This window comes from Oreochromis aureus, linkage group 20 (genome assembly GCF_013358895.1).
Source record: "Oreochromis aureus strain Israel breed Guangdong linkage group 20, ZZ_aureus, whole genome shotgun sequence".
Classification (NCBI taxonomy): Eukaryota; Metazoa; Chordata; class Actinopteri; order Cichliformes; family Cichlidae; genus Oreochromis; species Oreochromis aureus.
The window spans coordinates 5,535,349-5,562,761 of NC_052961.1; the positions used below are offsets into that span (position 1 = coordinate 5,535,349).

General features: G+C 42.4%; 1 protein-coding gene across 1 annotated transcript; it reads right to left on the reverse strand.

The window, feature by feature from the left end:
• Positions 1-2,524: 2,524 nt before the first annotated feature.
• Positions 2,525-25,856, reverse strand: LOC120435245. The gene is made up of 9 exons (XM_039604404.1): positions 25,785-25,856; positions 25,502-25,646; positions 23,678-24,028; positions 23,304-23,450; positions 12,028-12,129; positions 4,622-4,659; positions 4,384-4,539; positions 3,862-3,983; positions 2,525-3,772 (listed from the first exon to the last, which is right to left on the reverse strand). The coding sequence occupies exons 2-8, from the start codon at positions 25,533-25,535 to the stop codon at positions 3,879-3,881; spliced, it is 933 nt and encodes a 310-aa protein (XP_039460338.1). The 5' UTR covers positions 25,536-25,646; positions 25,785-25,856; the 3' UTR covers positions 2,525-3,772; positions 3,862-3,878.
• Between the last annotated feature and the right edge of the window lie 1,557 nt (positions 25,857-27,413).

Here is a 27,413-nt window from a genome sequence, read left to right on the forward strand (position 1 = left end):
CTCGTTTTCCACCAGAAAGGTGTTTTTTTAATCACACTGAGTATGAAGCTGATATTTATTCAAAAATATAAATTTAAATATGGAAAGGATTTTCTTTGCTCCAAACACAGAGGGAGAACTTTTATTTCTTCGGTCTGTCAGTGGAACATTTAAAACTTTCCAAACTTTGATCTTTTTGTGTCTGAGAACAGATGAATTACTTCACTACACAAACAGTTACCTGGTTTATGGCCTCAGCTTAGAATCACACCACAGTTTTACTCACGTTGTTCTGAGCAGAGGTGACGAGGCTGTAGATGCCTCCGCTTTCATCTCCATCTGAACGGGGACCTTTGGGGTAATCATACACTGAAGACACTTCTACAGGAGGTGACCTGCTCGGTATGTCACACTCTCTGATCTCTTCATACAACCTGTTTTCTTCAGCAGGAGAACAAACCAGCTGACAGATACAAACCAAACAATAATGAAGCTGATGTGTGTCACATTTCCTAAAACTCACCGGCATGTCAGCATACTCTGTTTCCACAGGAGGTCCTGAAAAACATCCAGGTCAGAAAATAAACATGATGAACCTGAGGAACTAAACTCAGGAACAATATGAAGAACTACAAATGAACTACAGTTAGATAAGACACATGACTGATAAAGAATCAAAACTATATCAATCAAATCTGCTACAATCAGTTTCTGTTGTGAGTCATAAATGAACATTCGGTGCTCTTTTTACAAACAGACTGAACTTCAAAGGTGAAAACAGCGTGACAGAAACGTCACACCTGACTTAATTCATGCAAACTGGGACATTCTGAGCTGGGACAGATCAACCATGGTGCCATGTTTTCCTGTGTTTTATGGTTATTTCATAAAACTGTAATTTTGAAGGATTATTTTTGAACATATCCAAGTGAGACTCAGTCTTGGTGATCGTCACCATCAGGTCAGTAACACCTTTCAGTCCAACGGTCTGTTTTCACAGCAGCTCTGTCAGTCTGAGATTATCTGGTGTTAACATGATGTAGACACACTCTCATCGTGGTTGTTGTGTGTAAATGTTAATAAAAATTATACTTTGGTAAATAATCTGCTTTAAAAGGTGTTTATGTAGGCAATACACTGAAAAAGGCAGCAGATTATACCGTACATGCTGCGTGTTGACTTTTCTATTCTTTGACAGAATATTTAATCCATGCATGAAAAAATGAAAAAGTAATTTTGAATTTTAGATTAAAAAACTCTGATGAAAACACTGTGTTTGTTTCCTGTAGCCTCACCTCTGGGTTTAGTGGTCCTGCTCTTCGTGTAGAAAATCAGCAGAGCTGCTGATAAGACGACGATCATAACGACCAGAATCAGACCCACATAAATCAGCACATCTGCAGGAGTTTAACAGAGAAGATTTCTTTTACTCACAGTGTAAACATGTGGCCTCCAGGTCTGTTCATTTAGCAGTAAAGTTGTGCACATACAGAGTAACAAGTTGTGCTGCAGAAGGCAGAAATGTGAAAAAGCTCTGAAACCAAACAGTGACTAATCACAGTCTATATCTGTCATCTAGCACAGATCTCATGTAGTGCTGCTCTGAGGAAGTCAGCCATGTTCTCTCTCAGCTGCTGACCTGCTGTGGTGGAAACTTATTTCTCATTTATTTCTACAGTTTTTCTGTTTTACGTCACTAAAAGATCAGAGTGATTCTTCCACAGCTCTTAATGTGTCATTCTTGTATCGTTCACTCATTAACGGATCTTCAACACATGTAAATCTACATACATATAAAAATCTATAATGTACCTGAACTTCCAGTGGAGGCTGATGAAGGTGTGGAGCTTCCTGAAGTTGAGCTTAAACTCTGTGTTGTTGGTGGTTTGGAGGCTGATGAGAGAAACACTGAAGCTGAAAAAGGTCTCAGAGTCCCGTTTGGTGTTGAAGTGGTTGAAGCTGTGAACAATGAAACCATCAGAGTCATAATAAGACCACTTGAAGCAGTTTATATATCTGCATGTGACTGACGTGGTTATGGGCTGTTTGACAGCAGAACTGATGAAACTTGATGTTTCAGATAAATATAACATCTGTAGGTGATTTGAAAGAAAAGTAGCTGCCTTTGAGACGGGAAACTTCTGTCACACCTTCAAAGACAAACACGACTGTTAGCAGAAACTCACCTTCTGTGACAATCAGCTCAAAATCATCGTTTCCATCTGGACTCAAGACTCTGCCCAAAGAGCACCTGTACCATCCTGAGTCAGACTGTTTCAGCTGTGTGATGCTCACATACAGAGTAGGATATGAGGTCATATATGTTTGTTCATATTTAATGCTGTATCTGCCGTTCTGAGCTGCATCATCAAATGTTTCAACAAGAATGTTTCCATTTTCACATTTTTCCTTACAGAACAGTTTCCTGCTTCCTGAGGAATAAAAGCTGCATTCAACTGTGATGTTTCCTCCTTCCTCTGCTCTGTGGGTGAGAGTTTGTGCTTTGACCAAACCAGTGTTTCCATCCTGAAGTGCTGCTGAAAGGATGAACAATCATTAGTTACAATCTTACTATAGATTAAATGTGACAGGTGATTATTAATTTGAACTGATCACAGAAGTTCAGTTAACTTCATTTTTCTGTTTTTATTTGCAAACAGCAAACTTCCTGTTTTATACACGAACACAAAGCATCTGATGTGGAAGATTCAGAGTTTAAGGTTGTGGAAAAGACACAAAAATGAAATTTGACTTTAATTTCTCTTTGATGACATCATCATCATCATCATCATCATCAGCTGTTTTTATGTTTGCATGTGAAATGTTTTAGATGTGCTGCTAATCATCCAGAGTTTTCAGGTTGTCACCGCTCACTGTGCTGTTGCTCTTCCAGTTTTTAAAAGAAGAAATGAAACAGAGTGTTGTTTCCCTGGGTCTTTTCCTGTGTGTTATGAATAAATATTCTTTTTTTGGTACCGTACTGGTTTTATTTTGTTGTACTTATCCGCGACACCTTAAAGGCCGATCTGTGAAAATATTGTTGGACATAAACCGGTCTGTGGTGCAAAAAAGATTGGGGACTGCTGTCTTATCAGACAACCCCATTAAGCCACGACACCCACTAGGGTTTAAATACCTGGGACTCTTCACCATCTGGTTGTAGAACTGAAGAAATCTCTCGGATGAGAGATGAACCATTGTCACCAAACTTAAACAAGTCCAATTGCTTTCTTTCAGAGCTCCTTAGATTATAATGACCTGCATGACTGAGAAGCTACACAGACGTGTGAATGGTTGTCTGTCTCTCTGTGTTATCCCTGCGACAGGCTGGTGACCTGTCCAGGTTGTGCTCTGCCTCTCGCCTTCATGGCAGTTAAGAAAAAGGCTCCAGCCCTCTTGTTGAAGGGAATGGATGGATAAAATGTTTAAGACCTTTCTTTCAAATTGTGCATCATAACTTCAATCTGGTGTTCAGACCTTCATCTGGTCTCTGTTGAAACTCGAGCACTTGAGTACTGTAATGCTGTAAAGTTAAATATTAATAATTGTAGGTATTTCTAAAGTTTTTTTACATTAGAATTTTTTTTTGTCTTTTTGTTGTGTTTGTTTCAGTCTGACTGATGACAACAGTAACAGGTGACACAGAAGTTTATCTGAGTTCCAGTGGTTTGATTAAAAGACACACTAACATAAAATAGATGAAGTTTACCACCTGGAGCCTTTTTGCTGACTGCATTTAAGGATCTTGCTCCAGGAACAGCCTGTCAGTCATACCATCATGCCATCTGTTAAACTAAATTAAAAGTAGCTGTAATAAAAACAACTTTCAGTGTAACTGTTTGACAGCAAGTTATAAAGATGATCATAAACAGAAAAATATACTGTTGTATGGATTCTGTTCATCTGTTAGCCACCGAGGTTCCATCAGCAGCATCACTACTGATGTTTTTGGACAGATGAGGAGGTGAAGCATCTGTGGTGTGGTCGGCAGGGCTGGCATGGACCTGGGGATGAAGTACAAACATAAATTGCATTACCACAGGGGGCGCTGTTGGTGGCACGATAGTGGGAGAAATCCACTTCAGTGTAATCAGCTGCATTCATGTCATCTTCAGTCCTAAAGGAATCAAACTTCAGTCTCTTAAAATATGATGCAAATGAATAAAAGTGTATACAGATACACTCTGAGAGAAAATAAAATATGTGTACAAGAAATATTTATAAATGGAATCATAAGAAAAAAACAAACAAAAAAAAAACACCCCAGCATTTTTAAGCATTAATACTGGCAATAGAATAAAAATATCTATCAAGGATAACTGATAAATTAGTTTATGCACAAACTGTGATCTAAATCCTAGTTTCTGACCTCAGAGCTTAAAATCAGACCACAGATTTACTTACTTTGTTGTGAGGAGAGGCGGAGAGGCTGTGGAGGTCTATTGTTTTCATCTCCATCTTGTTGGAGGCTTTTGGTGTAGCGTACACTGAAGACACTCCTGCAGGAGGTGAACTGCTCTGTCTGTTCACCTCTCTGATCTCTACATATACGTTGTTGTCCTGCAGAAGGAAAACAAACCAGCTGATTGATACAAATCAAGCTGTGATGAAGCTCAGGTGTCTCACAATTCCTAAAACTCACCTGTGTGATGTCAGCACGCTCAGATTCCACAGGAGGTCCTGAAAAACATGCAGATCAGAAGATAAACATCAGTCTTTAACCAGAGGAACTACATCTGAAGAACTGAAAAGATCAGACAAACAGGACCAATGAGGGATTAAAACTAAAGAAAATGGAGCATGCTTATCAATAATGATAACTTGCTTCAACCAGTGTTTTTATTAGACCCTAATGAAAATCTGATGGTGTCAAAGAGTTGTGTAAGTTCTTTGTTATTTTCTTTGTCATGAAAAAATCATTTTCAAATGTAAGCAAACTTGATAATTGTCTTGGTTATCTGTAGTGTTTTGTAAAGAAGAGCGAAAACGATCAGTCTTCATAGCAGACAACTCTGTTTTAAAATTTATTTTCAATTTAGTTTTCAACAGCAATATCAAGGATGTTGAGCATGTTTAAAATGTAAATAAAAACAAAGCAATGATTCACAAATCTCTTAAAACATTTTTTATTCATTAGAAAATAAAAAAAGTCACTCTTTTACAGTTTTTTTGAATTGCTAAAACACTAAACCCAATTGTAAAATCTAAACTGTCAACTATGAAAACTCCAAAAGTTGTCAAAATCTTAAACCCTATTCATCTGGTTCGGACACCATTTGCAAATCTGAATCTCCCATTTACCAAACCTCTAAACATAAAACACACTCAGCAGTGTGGTGCACTTGTACCCAGAATGGTGCACACAGGCTACAGAAGATAAACACAACTAGCATAATGTTTTCATCATTAACACACTACCACTCAAAATTGAAAACACATGTTGCAACCTCTTCTTCTGCTTTTTGCCAGATTGAATACAGCTTCATCCACAAAGATGTATTCATGAGGCCTAACCATTGAGTCAAGCTCAAAGATTCTCTGCACACAACAAACTAATTTTAGTTCTGTAAATGAAATAGCATCATGTATACATGTGCTATGTATACAAGTATACCTTTAACTAAATGGTATGTTGTTTAGAATTGAAAGACGGATACATTAGGGTGGAAGAAAATGCATGTGCTCACAACACCAGGAGACACTTATTGTGGATATGGTCCGTCAGAATAATGCAATTTGACTGCATGGAATACAGCAGTGGATTATAGAAGACAACATACATTTTGAATCTAGCAAAAAGGAGAAGAAAAGGTCGCAATGTCATAGGTCAGTGTGCCATTATTGAACTGACTGGCCAGCGTGGTGGAAATGTAACAATCTGTGCTGCCATCAGCAGCTATGGGGTTCTCCACAGTCATGTTAGTGTTGAGTCATACAACACCGAACTTCTAGCAACATTCCTGGACGGTTTACGGGATGCTTTGCTTGATTAGAGAGATCGCGAGCAGGCAGAGCATCTCATATCATTTGGGACAATGTGAGCTTTCACCGAGGTCCAAGAATATACAATTGGTTTCACAACGAGCAGCATTTTATCAATGTGTTTCTTCCACCATACTCTCCCTTTCTGAACCCTATTGAGGAGTTTTTCTCAGCATGGAGATGTAAAGTATACGACCGAAACCCTTAAACACAGGAAAATCTACTTCAAGCATTGAATGGGAGCATGTGGTGACATAGGACTGGAAACTTGCCAGCATGCTAAACGGTTCTTTCCTCGTTACCATGCAAGGGCGACCATAGCATGTGATGTGGATGAAGTCCTGTGGCCTGACCCAGCACAGAGGCATGATGCTGAGGCAGAATAAATGATCTGAATATGCTGTAAAAATATATATTTTTTTATGTATATATAACTTTTTTACTACTGTTCTTTTTTTGTTACACTTTTTCTCAATTGCTTAAACACATTTCTTGAAACTATTGCCTCGTATTCTCAAAACAGTAAACACAAATCCATAACTTCTCACCCAATTTCCCAAACATCGTATTGTCAGGTCAAAATGAAGCTCTACACTCAAAACCATTCGTTCCTGCTGAAAAACCAAACTTTGCCCACAGACATCACACTCAAGGCCTCAAAAACACACACACGACAACATACTCATACACATTGGTGCAACAAATGTAAAACAATATTCCCCAGACTGGCTTGTTTCTTGTGGTTCTTCCACTCAAAAACCTTTTCACATGATGAACACAAAAGACGCAACCAGTGTACATACAGTGGTACATTTTTATTCATGTACCATACAGTACAACACACACCAAAAACATTATTCCACCTCAGCATCTTGTCTTTGGTCTGGGTCAGGCCAGAGAATCTCATCCACATCACAGGCTATATTGGCCCTGGCCAGGCAGCGGGGGTAAAATCCTCTTGTGTGCTTGATCCACCCCTGGCATGCATCTACTGATATGTCTAGGCAGGCGTCTTCCATGACCTGGAGGAGGTGCACACGGACATAAGGTTCTCCATGGTTGTCCATGCCGAAAAATAACTCCTCTATCAGGTTTAGAAAGGGAGAGTATGCAGGCAGAAAGATGTTAGAAAACCTTGGGTTATTGGTAAACCAGTCATGAACCATAGCAGCACGATGGAAGCTGACGTTATCCCAAACAACAACGTAGCGAGGCTGCTCTGGCTGTGCTGGTTCACTGTAGTCCCGCTGCAGCATATGTTGTCTCAGACCATCAAGAAAAGAAGGGAGAAGCATAGTGTTATAGGGTCCTAGAATGACATGGCGGTGGAGTATCCCTCGTTGGCCTATGGCTGCGCACATAGTGACATTCCCTCCACGCTGACCAGGGACATTTATAATAGCCCGATGGCCAATTATGTTCCTCCCCCTCCTCCATCTCCATGTCCTCCTCCTCCTCCTCAACCGCTTCCTTTGCATGTCTTTGGATCCATTGTTTCAAACCTGAATGAGCTGACTTTGGCCCTTTTATCTATCCATTAAAGTTTCTGATTGGTCTGGGAGACATTTTGACTCCTAGTGTTTCCACTTCGTTAATTGTGTGCTAATTGAGCTAAAGCTGTGCTGATGTGAGTTAACATTATTGACTGCTAGTGCTTTCTAAGTGACCAGATGGTGTAAGCACTGACAAATGTAGGGATTTGTGTGTAGAGTTTTGCAGCTTCAGTTCAACACATCTGACTCATGTGGTAAAGCAGAGGCATAGTGTTTATAGTTCAGGGACCTGGGTGTGCTCTTTGGAAAGGGGTATTATGGTTTTGAAATTTGGGTTCACAAGATTAGTTATAGTGTTTAAGCAATCGAGAAAAACTGTAAAATGTGAGAAAAAGATTAAATGAATGAATAAATAAATATTATTTTCCTGCTATCCCACAGTGTTTTGTATTTATTTCTGTAGTGTGTAATCGTTGCTAAGTTGTGTTTGCACATTTGCTGGTTTTGTGTGGCTTGGACAGTAGTGGTTAATTTTGAGTAAAGTTAAAATAGTTTTGGGTCAAATGTTTGGTTTTGCAAGACTAGTTAAAGGTTATGTGAATGTAGCTTGAATTTTACAGTTTGTGTTTAGTGTTTTGACACAAAGAGATGAGATTTTAGGAAATGTGTTTTAGCAATACAGAAAAACTAAAATGAGACACTTTTATTTTACAATGTCGTGAAACACAGTAGCTCATTTTGAATTTGATGTCAGAAGAATGCTTCACAAAAGTTGGTATGAGGGCAACAAAAGGCTAGAACAATAAGCATTGCTAAACACAAACAGCTGGAAGAATAACTCATTTGTAACAGGTCAGTAACATGACTCAGTATAAAAAGAGCATCTTAAAGAGGTGAAGTTTCAAAGAAGTAAAAGAGTCTTCTCTCAGCTATGATCAATTTAAATGGACTGAAGCAAAGTGGAAAAGTGTTCTGTGGTGAGATGAACTGACAGCTGAAATTCTCTTGGATGTTGCATCTGCTGGACTAAAGAGAAAGACTATCCAGCTTATTATCAGTGCTCAGGTCAAAAGCCTGCATCTCTGATGGTACGGGGATGCATCAGTATCTGTGGAATTGGAAGCTTAAACACCTGAAAAGGTGCCATCAATGCTGGAAGGTGTGTGCAGGTTTTACAGCAACATATGCTCCCATCCAGACATCTTTTTAAGGGAAGGTCTTATATATAGGTATATTTCATCAACACAATGTTAAACTGCATTCTGTATCTACTACAACAGCCTGGCTTCACTGCCTGCAGTCCAGACCTTTGACCAGCTGAAGACATTTGGAGCATCATGAAACCAAAAACATGACAGAGAAGACCCAGGACTGCTGAGCAGCTCGAATCCTCTAACAGACAAGAACAGGACGACATTCTTCTCCTAGTCTCGTGTGGTGACAGTTAGTCTCCTCGGTCTCCAGATGTTTACAGACTGTTGTTAAAAGACAAGGAGATGCTACACGGTGCGCCATCAAATTCAAAATGAGCTAATAGTTTTCTGAAAATGGTACGTCTTGATGCATGCTTAATCATCCAGGTAAGTAAATCTCCAGAAGTTGATTCTGTTCATCTGGATGTAGCGTTTTCATTTGGAGAAACGTTTCGTCACTCACAGTAGCGTTTTTTGATAGGGGTGACATGGGGGATTGCCCAGGGCGGCATCGTGGTGGGGGCGGCATCACGGGCATTTCTCAAAAAAAATTTGCTCGTACTCATGCTGCCCCGATATCAGCCAGCACATTTTGGAGATGGCATAGGCACTGATCGGTTTTCTGCCGCCCATTTGTTGGGATTAAGGGCGCCCTCCGTTTGCGAGGTGCGCCTGCTGCTTGCGGAACAGGGAGGAGAGGGCAGGGCGGCGGGAAATTCTCTGGCTGGCTGGAGCAGCATCTAATAACCAACTCGCAACATAAAATAAAATAAAATAAAAATAAACCAACAAACACGAAAACACCAGACATTATGATTCAGACTTAAAAACTGTACCGATTTTTATTCGAAAGTTTATAAAGTGAGCGTGAGAGCCCTCGGTGCGCCTGCTTGCTGCTGAAGTCAAAGTAAACTTTATTGTCATCTCCGCTATATACAGTACAGCAGCGGTCCCCAACCTTTTTTGCGCCACGGACCGGTTTATGCCCGACAATATTTTCACGGACCGGCAATAAGGTGTCGCGGATAAATACAACAAAATAAAACTAGTGCCGGTACCGAAAAAAAGAAGATTTATTCATAACACACGTGAAAAGACCCAGGAAAACCGAGTTAACGATAAAACGATAATAAAATAACGCTAAAAACCGATAAAAACCCTGAACACCATACATTTTACACCTGAGCCTCAACTCTCGCGGCCCGGTACCAAACGACTCACGGACCGGGTCCGAGGCCCGGGGGTTGGGGACCGCTGCAGTACAGTATATAGAGAGACGAGACGAGGAGGCTCCAGTTACAGCAGAGCAAGTAAACAAACAATAAATATAAGAAGAGTAAGAGCACATTTCATTCATAATGTTGTAAATCAAAGCCCATTATGTATTCATGATTTGAATCCTGGGTTGTGCGAAATCCCAGAAATAAACCCTAGACAAAGCATATCTGTGAACTAAGGTGTAGGTTTATTAGGTAATGTTGTGGTGATCCTCATTTTGGGGATGGGTGTTCATACTGGAGTGCAAAATTAAAACCAATGGAAGATGGACAAGAAAAGTTCAAAGCCATCAGGTGCTCAGTTTAGAAAAAAGACAAAAGAAGAGGAGGAGAAACGAGCAAAAGATGCAGGTAAGCAGATGAGTCATTGGATAATGGCAGGTCATCCTGAAACAATCAGAATCAGAATACTTTATTAATCCCTAAGGAAATTATGTGGGTTACAGTTGCTCCAAGAAGAAATGGTAAAAATAGTAACAGTAACAGACTAAACTCCAAACAATACATTATGTTACAGATTTTACACATTTAGGAAATAGCACTAAAATATACAGATCACTCAGTTATAAATATCAAGAATTAAAAGAGGTGATTATAAATAAATATCAAGAAAATTGACAAGAATATTCCAGAGTAGAAAAGAGCGTGTGAAAAAAGGGTGTAACTATTGCAGTGTTTACAGTGTGTTAGATGGAGGAGTTGTACAGGGAGATGGCCACGGGCAGAAATGGTTTCCTGTGTTGTTCACTGGTGCTTTTTGGTAATCTCAGTCTCTCACTGAACGTGCTCCTGTGACTAGCCAGCATGTCATGGAGTGGGAGGGAGGTGTCATCCCTGATTGTTCTTATCTTGGACAATCATCTACCTCTCAGACACCACCCTAACGGAGTCCAGCTCCATCCCCACAACATTACTGGCCTTGTGGATCAGTTTATTTAGTCTGTTGGCATCTGTGACCCTCAACCTGCTGCCCCAGCATGCAACAACATAGAGGATAGCACTGACCACAACAGAAATACAACAAGATAACATCAATTAGTAGTGATAGTGAAAACTTCTGCCACTTGGCTATGATAGTAAACAGTAGACAGACAGTAGACACTAATGTAGCTTACTGAGTCTTTTGGACTGTGTTCAGCACAATATTAATTAGTCATTGTCAGTTGTTGATTTGTCTTATTCTTATTGTCTGATGAATTATAATGGCTGTTTGTAAGACGTTTGCATATTATGCATACTCTCTCTCTCTTCATATATATGTGTGTGTGTGTTTGTGTGTATGTTTCTCTGGTTAAATTCAGCATCGTTCCAACAACAGTTTTTCCAGTAAAATATGTTTTATATGTATGTACAATCCTTGATATACATATATACACATAGAATATATATATATTTTATATGTGGGTGTGGGGTGGAGGGTACCGGGGGTGGGGGGCGGTTTGGGAGGGCGCGCCAGAGGGGGTGTTCGCCCAGGGCACCAAACAGGCTAGGACCGCCACTGGTCACTCATGCAATACTGGAACGTTAGCATTTTCGTCCGTTTCAATGTGGAAGCACAACTCTGTGAAAACGACTGAAAGTGCTAGTGTGGACCCGGAGCGTTTTCAGACGACAATGCCGTTTTCAAATCCATCCAGGCTAGTGTGGACGTAGCCTGAGACTGAAGAAGTCACTTGGATGAGTGATGAAACGTTTCTCTCACTGAAAACACTATGTCCAGATGAACAGAATCAACTCTTGGAGACTGAAAATGGTACATTTTCTCAGTTTAAACACTTGATACAATTTATGTGTTCTATTTGAATTTTGTGTTCATAATGTGACGAAAATATTATTTTCCCAGTAAATAAACTGCATCATTTTAGAAGTTCTGACAGAATGAATTTGACCCACACGTGGATGCTCCTTTTAGGCATTTCATTGTCATTTTCCTTGTGTTACGCGTGTTGTCAGGACATTAATATTTTCTGGACAGAAACCAGTTCCCTATGATATTCATTTCTAGATTTTCCTGTTAAAAAGTGTTTAAGTTTTTAAAGGGTTTAATGGGATGAATCTTCTAAAGAGTTAAAACACCATTGTGCGTGTTTCCTGTAGCCTCACCTTTGGGTTTAGTGGTCCTCCTCATCATGTAGAAAATCAACAAAGTTGCTAAAAAGATGCTGATGATAACGACCAGAATCAGACGCACATAAATCAGCACATCTGCAGAAGTTTAACAGAGAAGATTTATTTTACTCACAGTGTAAACATGTGGATCAAAGTCGGTTCATTTAGCAGTAAAGTTGTACACATACAGTATAACATGTATTTTTGGATTGAACACAGTTACTCAGACATTTATGTGACAAACTGTTTATCAAGCATGACAGAAAAACCAGAAGAAATTAGTTCAATTTCCTTCCGCATGAAATTATTTAATGAAGTAGTTACTCAGAAGCATAGAAAGTATTTATAGTTTCACCAGGTTTTCTGTATTAAGTAACTGCTGTTGTACTTTCTGTTAAAACTTGAGCAGCTCCTCTTTCTGCTTCAAACACTCAGTAACAACTACAGCTCCCACAATGCTTTCCTCTGTCTGTGTCTGTTACACTGACACTTGTGAAAAAGCTGTGAAACCAAACAGTGACTAATCACAGTCTATATCTGTCATCTAGCACAGATACACAGATACAGAAGTTCATTTAGCAGTTCATATCCCAAGTCCTGTGTATTGTGATCCATATAGTTAAATGTTTTCAGTTCCATTTGACCATATTCTGCAACATTTGACTTTAATTATATTTTTATTTCAATGTTTTTGTACTTTAACTTATTTTAACACAATTGTTTTCTTTTACTTAGAATAGAATAGCCATTTGTTGTGATTGTACATGTACATCAAAATTGTGGAAAACTGATTTTTTTTTTAGAAATTTCGAGATCGAGAGCCACTGGGACAAGTCTTGGATGCAGCGGATATGCGTTATCGGCTGATGGATCGAATGGTCAAACAGAGTTGCCGATGGGACAAACGGGATTGGATCATACGGAAAGGGCAAGAAGCGCAAGAGGCAGCGAACAAGAACGATACCAAAACGTTTTATTGAATCGTTCAGGAACTGAGCAAGCGGCAGAGGAGTACCAGTCAAGGGCAAGGACGGTCGCCTCTTAACAACGGCGGAGGAACAAGACCGACGATGGGTCCAACATTTCAAGGAAATCCTGAATCAACCAGCGCCTATGTCGACGATACCCGAAGACACCTTCTGCCCCATGGATGACCTTCCAGTTAATGTTAGTCCAATTACCGTGGCGGAGAAAAAAGCCGCAATTCGGTCCAACCCCTGGGCCCCGGGGTTGGACAAGATTTCGGTCGAGATGTTGAAAAATGGCGGCGACCTTATAGTCGAACAATTTACGGCCGTGCTCAATCGCTGCTGGGACACAACGACAGCTGAGAAAGATTGGAGGAAGGGCGTCATCGTGAAACTGCCGAAGAAGGGTGATCTCGCTGATTGTAACTGGTGTGGGATCTCGCTCCTTTCCGTTCCAGGAAAGGTCCTGTGCTCTGTGCTACTCCGACGTCTTCACTCGACGATCGATCAGCTGCTGCGGGAAGAACAAGCCGTGTTCCGGAATGGACGATCTTGTTCAGAGCAGATTTTTGTGCTACGGACAATAATCGAACAAAGTGCTGAGCTACAGCAATGACTGTTGTGAAAAGATTTTGTTTATTATTCAAATATGCTTTGCTTGTAACTGTGTAAACTCTGAATGATGATTCACCCTGATAAAACATGAAACCTTGCCTATGCTTATCAAATGCCTGTGAAGACAAGTTCCTGTGCAAAAAGCAACGGAAAATGTCACTTAAGCAGACGTTTAGTATAGTACGGACAGAATGTTTAGTAAGATATGCATTTGTCAGTTAAGCAATATATTCTGAGAACAGGCGGAGACTGCCTCCGTCTGCTGTGTAACCTACGTGCCTATATAACCTGCAATAAAGAAGAGTACTGTGTGACTCTCCCGAGAGTTCACCCATGTACATAGGTATTTTTATATTGTCTCACTGTGTCTCTGTTTTACTTTGGCAGCTTTCTATTTGGGAAATTTTCCCCTGACATTTCTTGGTCCTTGAGCCGGATGAGACAGCCTATTTAAAGCAGCTCTCACAGAAAGCACCTCACCAGGTCCCGTCGGTGCGAGAAGCCCACGTTGCAACGTTTTACAAGCGGTCCGCACCGTGGGGCTGATCAGGTGCATCTGAAGAAACCAGCGCCAAGGTAGGACAGACCACTTTGAGATAATAAAGGTTTGGCGCAAAACGAAAAGCGAAACTTAAGACTCGTCAAGACAGACTGGAAGCATTAAGCTCGTCCTGAGGACTGGTAGTCAGCTCGCCCGCAGAGGGTTGGAAGCAGTAAAATAAATATTGAGCTCGCCTAAGAAAGGCTGGAAGCACTACGCTCGCTTCAAGGAAGCTGGTAGCGTGAGCGCGTTAAAACTGTCTGTCTTTTATTGTTTTTGGTGGAATAAGTTGATTTCTACAGCACAATAAGGAGGCTGAACTATTCCACTGATTTGTTTACTGTCGGTTGCTGAAGTACTGGTGAATCGAGAGGAAGGTCGTGTTTTATCACATAAAGTTGACACCGCTTTTGAGAATAGCTCAAAAGTAGAAGGCGTGTCAGCCACCTCTCTCTGTTCTCGTGCCAGCGAAAAGCGCCGCAGGGTGTGTGTGTATTACTAAGCACTCAAAAACACATTGCGTCTAAAAATCGATTCTAGTTTGACACGACTCTCAGTAGACTAGTCCTGTGTGGGCCAAAAAGTCGGATAAACAAAACTGAAAGTCCTGTGTGGGCTCGTTTCATGAGACTCGCCTGTAAGACGGAATTGGCAGTCCTGTGTGGGCTCATTCCGCAATTTTAAAAGGTCTGAATAAAAAACGTCCTGTGTGGACCGGGCCCTGTGTGGACCCGAACGTAAACGCTCGCCTGTGTAAGACGGAATCATTTGTCCTGTGTGGGCCCATTCCGCAGCAAAGAAGAGGTTGGAGCTAGTGGTTTCATTTCACCTTGGGAGTCAGGGATCTCACTCTAAGAGTGAATGGTAAATAAGGAGCGTGTCAACTAAAATAGGATTATAAGTACCGCGTGTGAAGTTTATGTGTTGGTAGTATTAATAACTAAAAAAAATAAACAAAGAACTATCGAATAAAACAAATCAAAATTAAATATGGGAAATAAATCTACAAAACCCGAATTGACTGCAGATGAACAATGGTTAGAGAAAAAATGCCCTGGTGCAGGAAAGATAAGCGCAAATAGGTGGAGAAATCCCAAAAAAAACAAACTGCACCGCCTGGGAGGGAACTGTAGCCCTGGCCAAATACAGCAATTAAGTAAATGCCTACAAGCAGAGATAGAAAAGACTAGTGGTAAAAAGAAAAACCTGCGCATATTTGAATACGTAAGTTTCTTTGTGCCATGGCAGGAGGAAAGTAAGAAGCGTGAAGAGAAAAGAAACAAAAAGCAAAATAAACAAAGCAAAAAGCCACCTACCGAAACCACCAATCCTCCTCTTTATCAAACACCTCCCTCAGCCCCGGGTCCCCCTGATACTGAGCAACCATACCCCCAAATCCTCACCCCTGTTTCAAAAATCCCTTTGTAAAACCACAAGACCCTTATGTCTCAGCGAGACAACAACTGAATCTAATGACCCATGAAGACCCCACATAGCGGCCCCCAGGCCCGTTAGGGCAATTCCGTTAATTCAGGTGCCAAACCCAAATTTCGGGCGAATAACGGAGAGCCACCACAAGCGCCAGGTGGAGCATTCCCCAGGGATAGACATCCCTTCACATACACGTTTCAACCGTGGTCGGCCGAAGACAGAAAAAACATATTAAAAGACGTGCCCCCTTTAAATGAAGGACACCAACAGTGGAGAGATGCGGTAGAATTAATCCGCTCCAATTGGCGGCTAAGTGGCCAAGAAATGCTACAGGTCCTACAGGACCTATTAGGCCTCAAATTGGCCCGAGTCCATGGAAATTACACAGGCCTAAGACAAGATGGCACCACGTTCCCAGCAGGGGACGCAGACCTAGCTACAGCATTAAATGAGGTATATGAGAGAATTAGAACGACACTGGCGCCCAGGCCAGATTACGGAAAAATAGGAGAAACAACGAAAAAGAAAGCAGTCTGCCTCTGACTTCCTAGACAGACTACGACCAGTCTTTAGACAAAACTCAGGTCTAGAATATGATGAGGGCGTGAACACCCCTTTTGAACAACAACTAAAAAGCAGCGTTTCTAAAGGCCTCCTCCCAAGGTCCGCGCCACGTAGATAAACATTGGGTCACTCAAAATACTGGAAGTCTAGCTGATGCTTTACAGCATGCAGAACATGCAGTAAAGGTACAGAAAAACAAAGCAGCACAAACCGGAGTTTTTGTGGTAACCACAGAGGGAGGCATAGTTGCTTACGCGGGAAAAAATCCACAGCAGAGAGGGAAAGGAAGGAGACAGAATACAGGTGATAAAGAAAGGCACAGGAGGTGCTATAATTGCGATAAAGAAGGACACTTTGCAAAGGAGTGCAGAAACAAAAAGAGAGATGACAGGGACAGAGATAGATATGACCGTTCCGATAGACGCGACAGGCAGGACAGAGAGAAAACGACAGGGACAGTGAAGACATTTGACTAGGCACCCGCCCCCAAAGTCTCAGGTGACAGCAGCAGAGATAACAACGAACTTTTCAACATCCACCAATTGCTTCTAGGCTCAGAACACAAACCAGAAGTAACCATTCATGTAAACGGGAAGCCTTATTTTATGTTATGTGACACAGGGGCCTGTATGACCGTTCTGCGCGAAGAGCCACCACGAACACATTTTTCAAAAGACGCTCGTGTGGTCACGTCTGCATCAGGCCACACAACCACGCAATTACTGACGCAGAAATTGGATTTTCTCCACTCAGAAGGCAACCGAGGTTGCAAACTACAGTGCATTATCGACTCAAGCTGCCCAGTAAACCTGTTAGGACGTGACGGGCTGATGAAATTACGAATAGGCGTTGTCCCAGAGGGTAATGGCATGAGGGCAGAGCTAATGCTCTCAGAATCACACGCACTCACATGTCATTCAGATGGCGAGCCACACTATTACTGGACATTAGATCTGCCACCATTGCCTCAGCTTGTGACCACAGCTGAGCGCTATCTGCCCAGCTCATCATCCACCATGCCTTTTAATGAGCTGCACAACACCATACGTTTTAAACAAACACCAGGCCCTGATTCGGAGTATGACACACAAGTCCATCGTTTGGGACCTCAAAAGCTAACACTGCAACATCTCTACGTCACAAAAAGTGGAAACGCAGTGTGTTCGGTGATACAGCCCCCTAAGGTCAGAGAGTTAAATCGAATGCCTTTTCCACATGTTTCTGTAGCAAAAAGCCCTGAAACTCAATGGAAGGACCTGGGCACCATCCTTAAACGAGTACAAAACGATCATTACGAGAAAACTGAAGAAACACACGAAGGCTGGCTCCAGGGCCGCAGAACCGGTTGTATGAGATATACTCTAGGATGGGTGCTAAACACACAGCCCAGTACCCACCTGGATACCTCCCCGGCCACATGCTATGCGATCGAGGAGGCAGAATGATTTATCTTAACACCCGTCGAGAACACGGAAATAAAAATGCTTCCATCATCATTGTGGTCAAACGGACCCACAGGCGTAGGCCTAATAAAAATGCAGACCCAGTAAAAGTAAAATCATCTCAAAACACAGACCGATGAAACCACAATACCCACTCTCTGCAGAAGCTAGAGGCGGCATACGCCCAGTAATAGCGAGACATGGAGAAAGCAGGAATTCTGATTAAAACAACAAAAACAACATGTAACACGCCGATATTTCCAGTGAAAAAATCAAATACAGGAAAATATAGGCTGGTACATGATTTAAGAGCAATAAACGACATCACTGAACAAATACCACCAATAGTGGCAAATCCACACACAATTTTGAATCAAGTGTCACCACAAGAACAGTGGTTCTCAGTAATTGACCTGTCAAACGCCTTTTTCTCAGTACCATTACACCCCGAGTCACGTGGGCTGTTCGGTTTACACTTGATGGCCAAAGGTACACTTACACACGGCTGCCACAGGGTTTCCAAAACAGCCCCACCCTATACGCTGAGGCCCTGAAACAGTCAATGTCCTCCTGCACTCTGCCTGCTCCAGGACAGTTCCTACTTTACGTAGATGACATCCTGATAACCGGAAACACGCAGGAAGACTGCAGGACAAACACTCTAGTGGTGCTGAGACACCTCGCAGAACAGGGACACAAAGTCTCTCAACATAAACTGCAACTATGGCAACCTAAGGTCATATACCTAGGTCATGAACTAACAGGACAGGGTCGAAGGTTACTTGACAGCAGGAAAACCGCAGTACAAACTGCCCCAAAACCACTAACAAAGCAACAAATGATGAGTTTCCTCGGCCTCTGCAACTATTGCAGAAGTTGGATTCCAGAGTACGCTCTCAGGGCCCAACCCCTGCAAGACCTTATCTATGGCAAAGATATGGCCCTGAAAGATAAACTGACCTGGACTGCTGAAGCTGAAGCTGCCTTCGCCGATTTAAAACTGGCTTTACAAACGAACATGGTTCTAGCATTACCAGACTATGACAAACCTTTCTACCTGTATGTAGACGGAGGAGCAGGTTACATGAAAGCAGTTCTGACCCAATCCTTTGGAGAAAAACAACGCCCACTCGCATTTTATTCATGCAAACTAGATTCAGTAGCCTCAGGCCTACCTACATGTGTGCAAGCCTGTGCAGCAGCAGCAGAGGCTGTTAAAAAATCTGCCGACATTGTTTTGGGACACAAGCTGATTATCAAGGTCCCACACGCAGTAACTTCAATACTACTACAGGCTAATCTTTCTTATCTAACACATGCAAGACAGCTTTCCTACGTAGGCATATTGCTGTCACAATCACACATCTCTATTGAGAAGTGTGGCCAGCTGAACCCAAGCACACTTCTCCCTACCCAAGCTGACGGAGACACTCACTGCTGCATAAGGAAGTTAGATGAGGAAACAAAACCGCGTGCTGACATTTACGGCACCCCGCAAGCTGGTTTCCTGAACATCTTTGTGGATGGCTCAGCATCAAAAAATAATTATGGCCGAAACTGTGTAGGTTATGCAGTAACCACAGCAGATACAGTTTTAGAAGCAAAAGCATTAACTTCTTCACATTCTGCACAAAGCGCAGAACTTACAGCAGTAATACGTGCGTGCCAACTGCATGAAGGACAAGATATAAACATACACACCGACAGCCAGTATGTTTTTGCAGCAGCGCATCATTTTGCGAAAATATGGCAAAACAGAGGGATGATCACTTCCACCGGGAACCCAGTACAACATGCTAATCTTTTAAAAACACTGTTGGAAGTGATAACCTTGCCAAAAAAGTTAGCACTATGTAAATGTGCTGCACACCAGAAAGATGACTCAGAGGTCACTAAAGGTAATAACTTTGCCGATCAAGCAGCAAAAGCAGCAGCACAACAAACCACAGACACATTAATGTCTGAATCCTCAATGCAAATACCACTCGATGTACTTAAAGATGAACAAAAAGCCGCACCAACTACAGAACAAAAGAAGTGGCTAAAAAATGGAGCAACACTTGAAAATGACCTAATGACTTGCAATGGCAAACCAATACTACCAAAATCCCTACATAAAACAGCGGCCCTAGTGACACACGGCTCCACGCATGTGTCAACCGGAGGGATGGTAGACATAGTCTCTAAACACTTTTACACTCTAAATTTCGAAACTTCAGCAAAAGAATTTGTCAGAACATGCATGATTTGTCAAAAACACAATGTACAAGGGAATCTCAGACCAAAAAGAGGTCATTTTCCCACACCACCCCATCCTTTTCACACAATCCACATGGATTTTATTGAACTAAATGAATGCCAAGGCTCAAAATACGCTCTAGTGATCATAGACGTATTCTCAAAATGGCCGGAAATCTATCCAGTATAGAAAGCAGATGCCATTTCAGTAGCAAAATGCTTATGTAACCATTTTATTCCAACATATGGCATCCCCACTCTGATAAGATCAGATAATGGGACACACTTTGTCAATGAGGTAATCAGCAAAGTCTCTGAAGCACTAGGATTCAGCATCAAAAATCACTGTGCTTATCACCCGCAAAGTGCAGGATTAGTGGAAAGAACTAACGGCACAATAAAACAGAGACTTAGAAAATGTATGGAAGAAACAGGAAGGCCGTGGCCAGAGTGCATAGGCCTAGTAAAAATGTGGATGAGATTAACACAAGGTTCACAAAAACTTACACCTTTTGAAATCATTCATGGCAGACCATTCCCACTGCCAATCACAAGTGAACCTTTAGATAAATCAATCAGAGAAACTACACTAGCAGAATGGATGTCAAAACTGCTGGAAAACAAAGATATTGTTCTAAAGAATAAATTGCCTTCTGAATCTTCTCCAGTATCTTGCAGGTTGAAACCAGGTGATTGGGTCCTGATCCGAGTTCCCCACAGAAAGAATTGGAGCTCGCCCCGTTGGGAAGGACCCTACCAAGTGCTCATCACCACGCCAACCGCCTGTAAGATAGCAGAAAGACCATCTTGGATTCACCAAAACCACTGCAAGAAAGTGAGTGACAGCCCAGACTCATAGGTGCCGGCACCCCTACCCTCAGGTGATCTGACTGGTGAAGGGAGGGCTGATCGGGTATATCCCGCCCTCTGCTTCTTGCCAGTAGTCTACTCACCTGGGGACCTAGGTGTGTTTGGTCGCCATGAAGACTCCTGTTGTCCTCGTGGCTGTCCTCCTACTCTCAGCAGGGCTCCTCATGTTTCTAGAGGATGGTATAGAAGACGAACAGCACCATCTATGGACGAGATGGACGCATGACAACCCACACCTCCGTGACATGACACAAGACCACATTCACCCATGGATGAATAACGCATGGGACCACCCCGACACAAGGTAATCACCGTCGAAAACGCTGGACTCGACAACGGAACGTGTGACCGGCTCTTCTGGATCAACTTCAACGTGACGAATCGGAACACGTCCGTTCACTTCCCAGTGTTCGTGGACCAAACCCCAGGGAAGAACCACTCCATGTGCTACCGACAAGACAACGATAACAGACCCCTAGGCGACACCACCAACTGTAACCAGACCGCAGCCAACGGAGAGGGCGCACCTGTAAACACGTCCACACCCAGCAACGGCACCTACTGGGTGCAGGGAATGGCCTGGCTGTGTGGACAACGTGCCTACTTCATACTGCCACCCGGATGGACGGGCACCTGTGCCCCAATCTTCATTTCAGACCACACCTTCAGGATGTCAGCTGTAAATAGCTCTCAGACTACAAGACGACGATGAGACGTCTCCACAGTGCAACCACATGACCCCATCTATGGCAGTGATGTGCCAGAGGAATTTAAGCTTTGGACCACCGGACAAAAGGTCCTCCACTCACTGTTTCCATGGGTGGGCACCGGAAAGAACATGTTAAGAATTGAAACTGGACTACCGCTTTTGGACTGTTCCTGAATGCCTCGTGCAAAATCAACAATCAATGATTAATAAAGTTGTTGCAGTTCATGTGCAGGCATACCTGACACTGCCCATGGACGAAGATGATGATAATCCACCTGACACTGAAATGCTGTGATACACCAATGTATGACGTGCTGATTAAAAATGCGCTGCAAGAAATCATGCACAGATAATAAACCAATGGTGTTTTAACTAGTGTGAAAGTTAAACAACAGGAGGGAAATGTGAAAAGATTTTGTTTATTATTCAAATATGCTTTGCTTGTAACTGTGTAAACTCTGAATGATGATTCACCCTGATAAAACATGAAACCTTGCCTATGCTTATCAAATGCCTGTGAAGACAAGTTCCTGTGCAAAAAGCAACGGAAAATGTCACTTAAGCAGACGTTTAGTATAGTACGGACAGAATGTTTAGTAAGATATGCATTTGTCAGTTAAGCAATATATTCTGAGAACAGGCGGAGACTGCCTCCGTCTGCTGTGTAACCCCACGTGCCTATATAACCTGCAATAAAGAAGAGTACTGTGTGACTCTCCCGAGAGTTCACCCATGTACATAGGTATTTTTTATATTGTCTCACTGTGTCTCTGTTTTACTTTGGCAGCTTTCTATTTGGGAAATTTTCCCCTGACAACTGTCAATCAACTTCATAGACTTTACAGAAGCATTCGACAACGTGCATCGAGAAACGATCTGTAGAATTGCCAGGTCCTACAGCATACCAGAGATGTTCATTAGCCTCCTGAGAAACATCTACTACGAGTCAAGCTGCTGCGTCCGTACAGATAGTGGGATTTCAGACTTGTTTGAGATCAAGACAGGAGTCCGACAAGGCTGCATTATTTTGCCATTCCTGTTTGTGCTGGCTGCGGATTTCATCATTCGACATACCCTGGGGGACGGCGAGCACGGAGTCCAAGGAAATGACGGACGACGACTTGCAGATCTTGATTTCGCGGACGACATTGCGCTGCTCGGATCTACTCAATGTTCCATTTGCGATTTGACCGCCATGCTGGAAAATGAAGTGTCAAAGATCAGACTGTGGATCAGCGCTGCCAAAAGCAAAGTCATGCGGATGGGTTATGCCAGAGTGAATACTCCTTATCATCCAAAGTCTGTTTGTTCAATACGATAGTCGTACCAATGGCTATCTATGCGAGTGAAACATGGAAGTCGACGGCAACAATCACCCGACGACTGAATGTTTTCCAACAGCGCGACCTCCGACGGATTCTCAAGATTCTCAAGATTATCGAGATCATGTTACCAACGAGGAGGTCCTTCAGCGCACTGCCTCATGACCGCTAGCGGACGAGGTATTGAAACGACTATTTCGTCTCGCTGGTAACGTTCTTCGCCAACATCCAGAAAGACTACCGAAGATTGCCATGTTGTGGAGACCCACCCGGGGTTCACGGAGCCGCGGACGACCAAAACAGACATGGAGATGGTCATTCATTGACGACCTGAAAGCAGTCGATCTTTAATGGGACGAGGCTGAAGATGTGGCTGCAAACCGAGCTCGTTGGTGATCCCTTGCCGCCCAATGCGCCATCCGGCGTAGGAGGAACTAAGTCTAAGTAAGTTAGAAATTACAGAAAGATCAAGAGTTCTTCCTCCACAACCCGGAATTTGTCACTGTTAGGTAGTTCACTGATTAATGGAAGACATGCAAATCTGCATACATATAAAAATATATAACGTACCTGAACTTCCAGAGGAGGCTGATGAAGGTGTGGAGCTTCCTGAAGTTGAGCTTAAACTCTGTGTTGTTGGTGGTGTGGAGGCTGATGAGAGAAACACTGAAGCTGAAAAAGGTCTCAGAGTCCCGTTTGGTGTTGAAGTGGTTGAAGCTGTGAACAATGAAACCATCAGAGTCATAATAAGACCACTTGAAGCAGTTTATATATCTGCATGTGACTGACGTGGTTATGGGCTGTTTGACAGCAGAACTGATGAAACTTGATGTTTCAGATAAATATAACATCTGTAGGTGATTTGAAAGAAAAGTAGCTGCCTTTGAGACGTGAAACTTCTGTCAGACTTTCAAAGACAAACACGACTGTTAGCAGAAACTCACCTTCTGTGACAATCAGCTCAAAATCATCGTTTCCATCTGTCCACCAGGCTCTGCCCAAAGAGCACCTGTACCATCCTGAGTCAGACTGTTTCAACTGTGTGATGCTCACATACAGAGTATCATATGAGGTTATATCTGCTTGTTCATATTTAATGCTGTATCTGCCGTTCTGAGCTGTATCATCAGATGTTTCCACAAGAATGTTTCCATTTTCACATTTTTCCTTACAGAAGAGTTTCCTGCTTCCAGACAAATAAAAGCTGCATTTAACTGTGATGTTTCCTCCTTCCTCTGCTCTGTGGGTGAGAGTTTGTGCTTTGACCAAACCAGTGTTTCCATCCTGAAGTGCTGCTGAAAGGATGAACAATCATTAGTTACAATCTTACTATAGATTCAATGTGACAGGTGATTATTAATTTCATTTTTGAATTTTATTTCTCTTTGATGACATCATCATCATCATCATCATCTGTTTCTATGTGAAATGAGCATTATAGACGTGCTACTAGTTTTGAGTTTGTCATCGCTCACTGTGCTGTTGCTCTTCAGTTCATTAAAAGAAGAAATGAAACACAAAGTGTTGTTTCATCAGCTCTATTAATATAAGTTTGTCTTTCAAAGAAGAGTAGACGAAAAGTATTTGATTACAGATTCAATGTGAATTAAAAAATAAAAATTGTGGAACTGAAATGTTTCCACATCTTGTTTCTTGCAGTTTGCAAATTATTTTTAGTTTCACATCAGTTTGATCCCCATGTTTCGGTGACTCATTTCCAAACTTCACAATATGTTTAGCACAGAAACAGGTAACTGTGAGAGAGAACAAGGAAATGAAAAAGGAAGTTGCAAAACTGACCAAGGATGAACCCAAACATATGCAGAACAGGAGAACAGAACTATAATACAAAAATAACCAAAAAAATGAATGAGAGAAATCCCAAAACATCCCAACAACCCAAAATGATGACAGAAGCAGCTAGTTACAAAACACCAGGGTGTGCACTGAGCCCTCTCCTGTACTCACTCTACACCTACAGCACAGCCGCTACCAACTCCAACATCATTTAGAAGTTTGCGGACGATACAACAGTGGTTGGTCTTTTCACCAAAGGTGATGAGATGGGTTACAGGGATGAGGTCAGCGCCCTGACACACTGGTGTCTCATCCTCAACATCACAAAGACAAAAGAGATGATAGTGACTTCCGGAGGTATAGAGAAGCACATATCCCCATCATCATTAAAGGTGCTGCTGTGAAGAGAGTGAGCAGCTTCCGTTTCCTGTGTGTACATCTGGTGGAGGATCTCATATGGTCAGTTCACACACACAAAAAAAAACAGTGAAGAAGCTGCAGCACCACCTCTTCTTTCTCAGGAGACTAAAGAGATTCGGAATGAGCCCCCACATCCTCAGGACCTTCTACCGCTGTGCCATTGAGAGCAACCTCACTGGATGCATCACCACCTGGTATGGCAACAGCACCGCCTACAACCGTAAAGCTCTCCAGAGAGTGATGCGGTGTTCTGAAAGGATAATTGGAGGTGAGATTCCCTCCCTCCAGGACATCTACAAGAAGCGGCACCTGAATAAAGCAGGGAGAAGCATTAAACACTCCAGTCACCCCAGTCACGCACTGTTACTGGGGTGACTACTTCCATCAGGCAGGAGGTAATGTTCCAAACCAGCAGACTGAGGGACAGCTTTTTCCATCAGGCCACCAAACTGCTGAACACTTCATAGACACCTCACTGTCACTTACTGAAACTTTGACTCTTATGCACTCCATATTGTACAGTGACAGAAATAAGAAGAGAATTTACTCACTGAGGAAGATGACGCAGACCAAAGTGTGTTTCATCTCAGAGCTCTGATGGCTTAATGCTGCTTCACTTCTTCTTCACTTCAAACGAGGAACTTCTTACTTCTCTTAATGATGAGGTCACGCCTTCAAACCTCAGGATCAGGACAACTTTTATGAAAAGTACATGTTAGATTATTTAAACAATGATCATGTTCAGAGAGCAGTGTCAGTTTCTCTGATCAGTCAGACATTAAAAACTAAACAAGAAACTAAACCAAGAAGAACAATAACAAAATAAACACTCACTAATAACCACATCAAAAAAGTGTTTTTTCATCTCTGAGTGATGTGCTGTAATACTTCTGCTGTGCATGCACAAAGTTTCACAACACACCTTCTAAAGAGCTGCAAACTTCTGTATACATGTACATGTAAGAACTGCGTACATGTGTTGAGGCAACATGATTGGCTAATATTGACCATTTCAACAGTTCACTGCCGCTTCCCCTTAATTCTCAGCAACAGCATGTTTAGATGAGCTTCAGCTGATCTGCATGGACTGCTGGCTGAGCTTAACTCAGGATAATGTGTTTTAATGTTAAAATAGAGCTTCATGTCATGTGTCATTTAAATAATCGTTCATTTGAAACCATTGTTTCAATCTGCTCTACCATGATGTAGACAGGAAGTGAAATTAAGTAGGGGTCATATTGAAGCAGGAGTATATAAACAGTGTTGTGGAGGTGAAGAGAGTGACAGACAGAATCATGAAATTAAAGCTGGATATTGAAGGTGTGATGATGAGTGTTGTCAGTGAGTTTTCCCCACAGGTTGGATGTCAGTTAGAATAAAGAGAAATTCTGCAGCAAGTATGATTGAGTGTTAAAGAGTGCCACCGGGGGGAGAGAGTGACGACTGATGCAGACTTCAGTGGACAATGAACAGACTTCAAGGGAACAGAGGTGATGAGGAAGTGTGGGGTAAGTATGATGTAAAGGAGGGAAATGCAGGAGGGCACACGGTTGTTAATGGTGTGAAAATGATGGAAACGGCTGTAGTGAACACGCTTCAACAAGAGATGACTGATAATATACAGCTGTAGTGCTGAGGGAAACTGCCAAGCAGGAGTTTGATATTTCCTCTGGACAGAACAAAAAAAGACAAGGATACTTGGTGTTGGAATGAGGAACAGCAGAAAGTATTCAAAGGTATACAGGAGTACTGGAAGGCTATGCATACAAAGGGAGACGTGGCAAAGGAAAAGACTTGTATGTGAGGCTGGACACTAAGGAAAGAAAAAAGGACTTGTATTGATTGGCTGTGCAGAGACATAAAGCTGGAACGAATTTTCAGCATGTTAGAGTGATTATGGATAGAGATGAAAATGTAGTGAGAAACTACTGTACTTTCTGGACTTCAGGTGCACCGGATTATCAGGAGCACTGTCGATGAACGGGTCTGTCAGGGACCTGGGCTTGAGCGACCCAGGGTCCCTGAGCAGTTATGGATTTTTTTATATTTTATGAAAATGTGTGTGCACTGTTCTGCTGTCTGGGTTTTTTTCCATATGTGTATGTATAGGGAGGTGTGTGTGTGGGTGTGGCTGTAGCTGGAAGACCGGGTAACAGGCACCGTCAGGGGGTCGTTAGGGAAGCAACGCTTGCGCCAATGGCGCTCCTCACTGCAGCGGGATTCCCGGACTTCCCAACTGCCAGCTGTGGTGAGTAATAAGGACAATTTATCATTTGCAACTTCATCTGTTCGTTGGACGATGAACTGTAAGACTGATAGCACTGAAGCTCAGTTAGCTGCCCGCCCTGAAGCTCAGTCTCCTGCCTAGTCACTAGCCGGCCAGCCTATAGCTCTGTCTGCTGCTCAACTACCTGCTCAATTTCCACCACAAACGTATCTACAGTCAGTAACCCATCCGTCAGC

Coding starts and splice junctions, on each gene's coding strand:
- LOC120435245 (XM_039604404.1), bottom strand. CDS start 25,535: ATGAAACACACTTTGGTCTGCGTCATCTTCCTCA. Junction 24,029..25,501: donor GGTCTGCGTCATCTTCCTCA/GTGAGTAAATTC, acceptor TCATCCTTTCAG/CAGCACTTCAGGATGGAAAC. Junction 4,660..12,027: donor GAGGACCACTAAACCCAAAG/GTGAGGCTACAG, acceptor CATGTTTTTCAG/GACCTCCTGTGGAATCTGAG.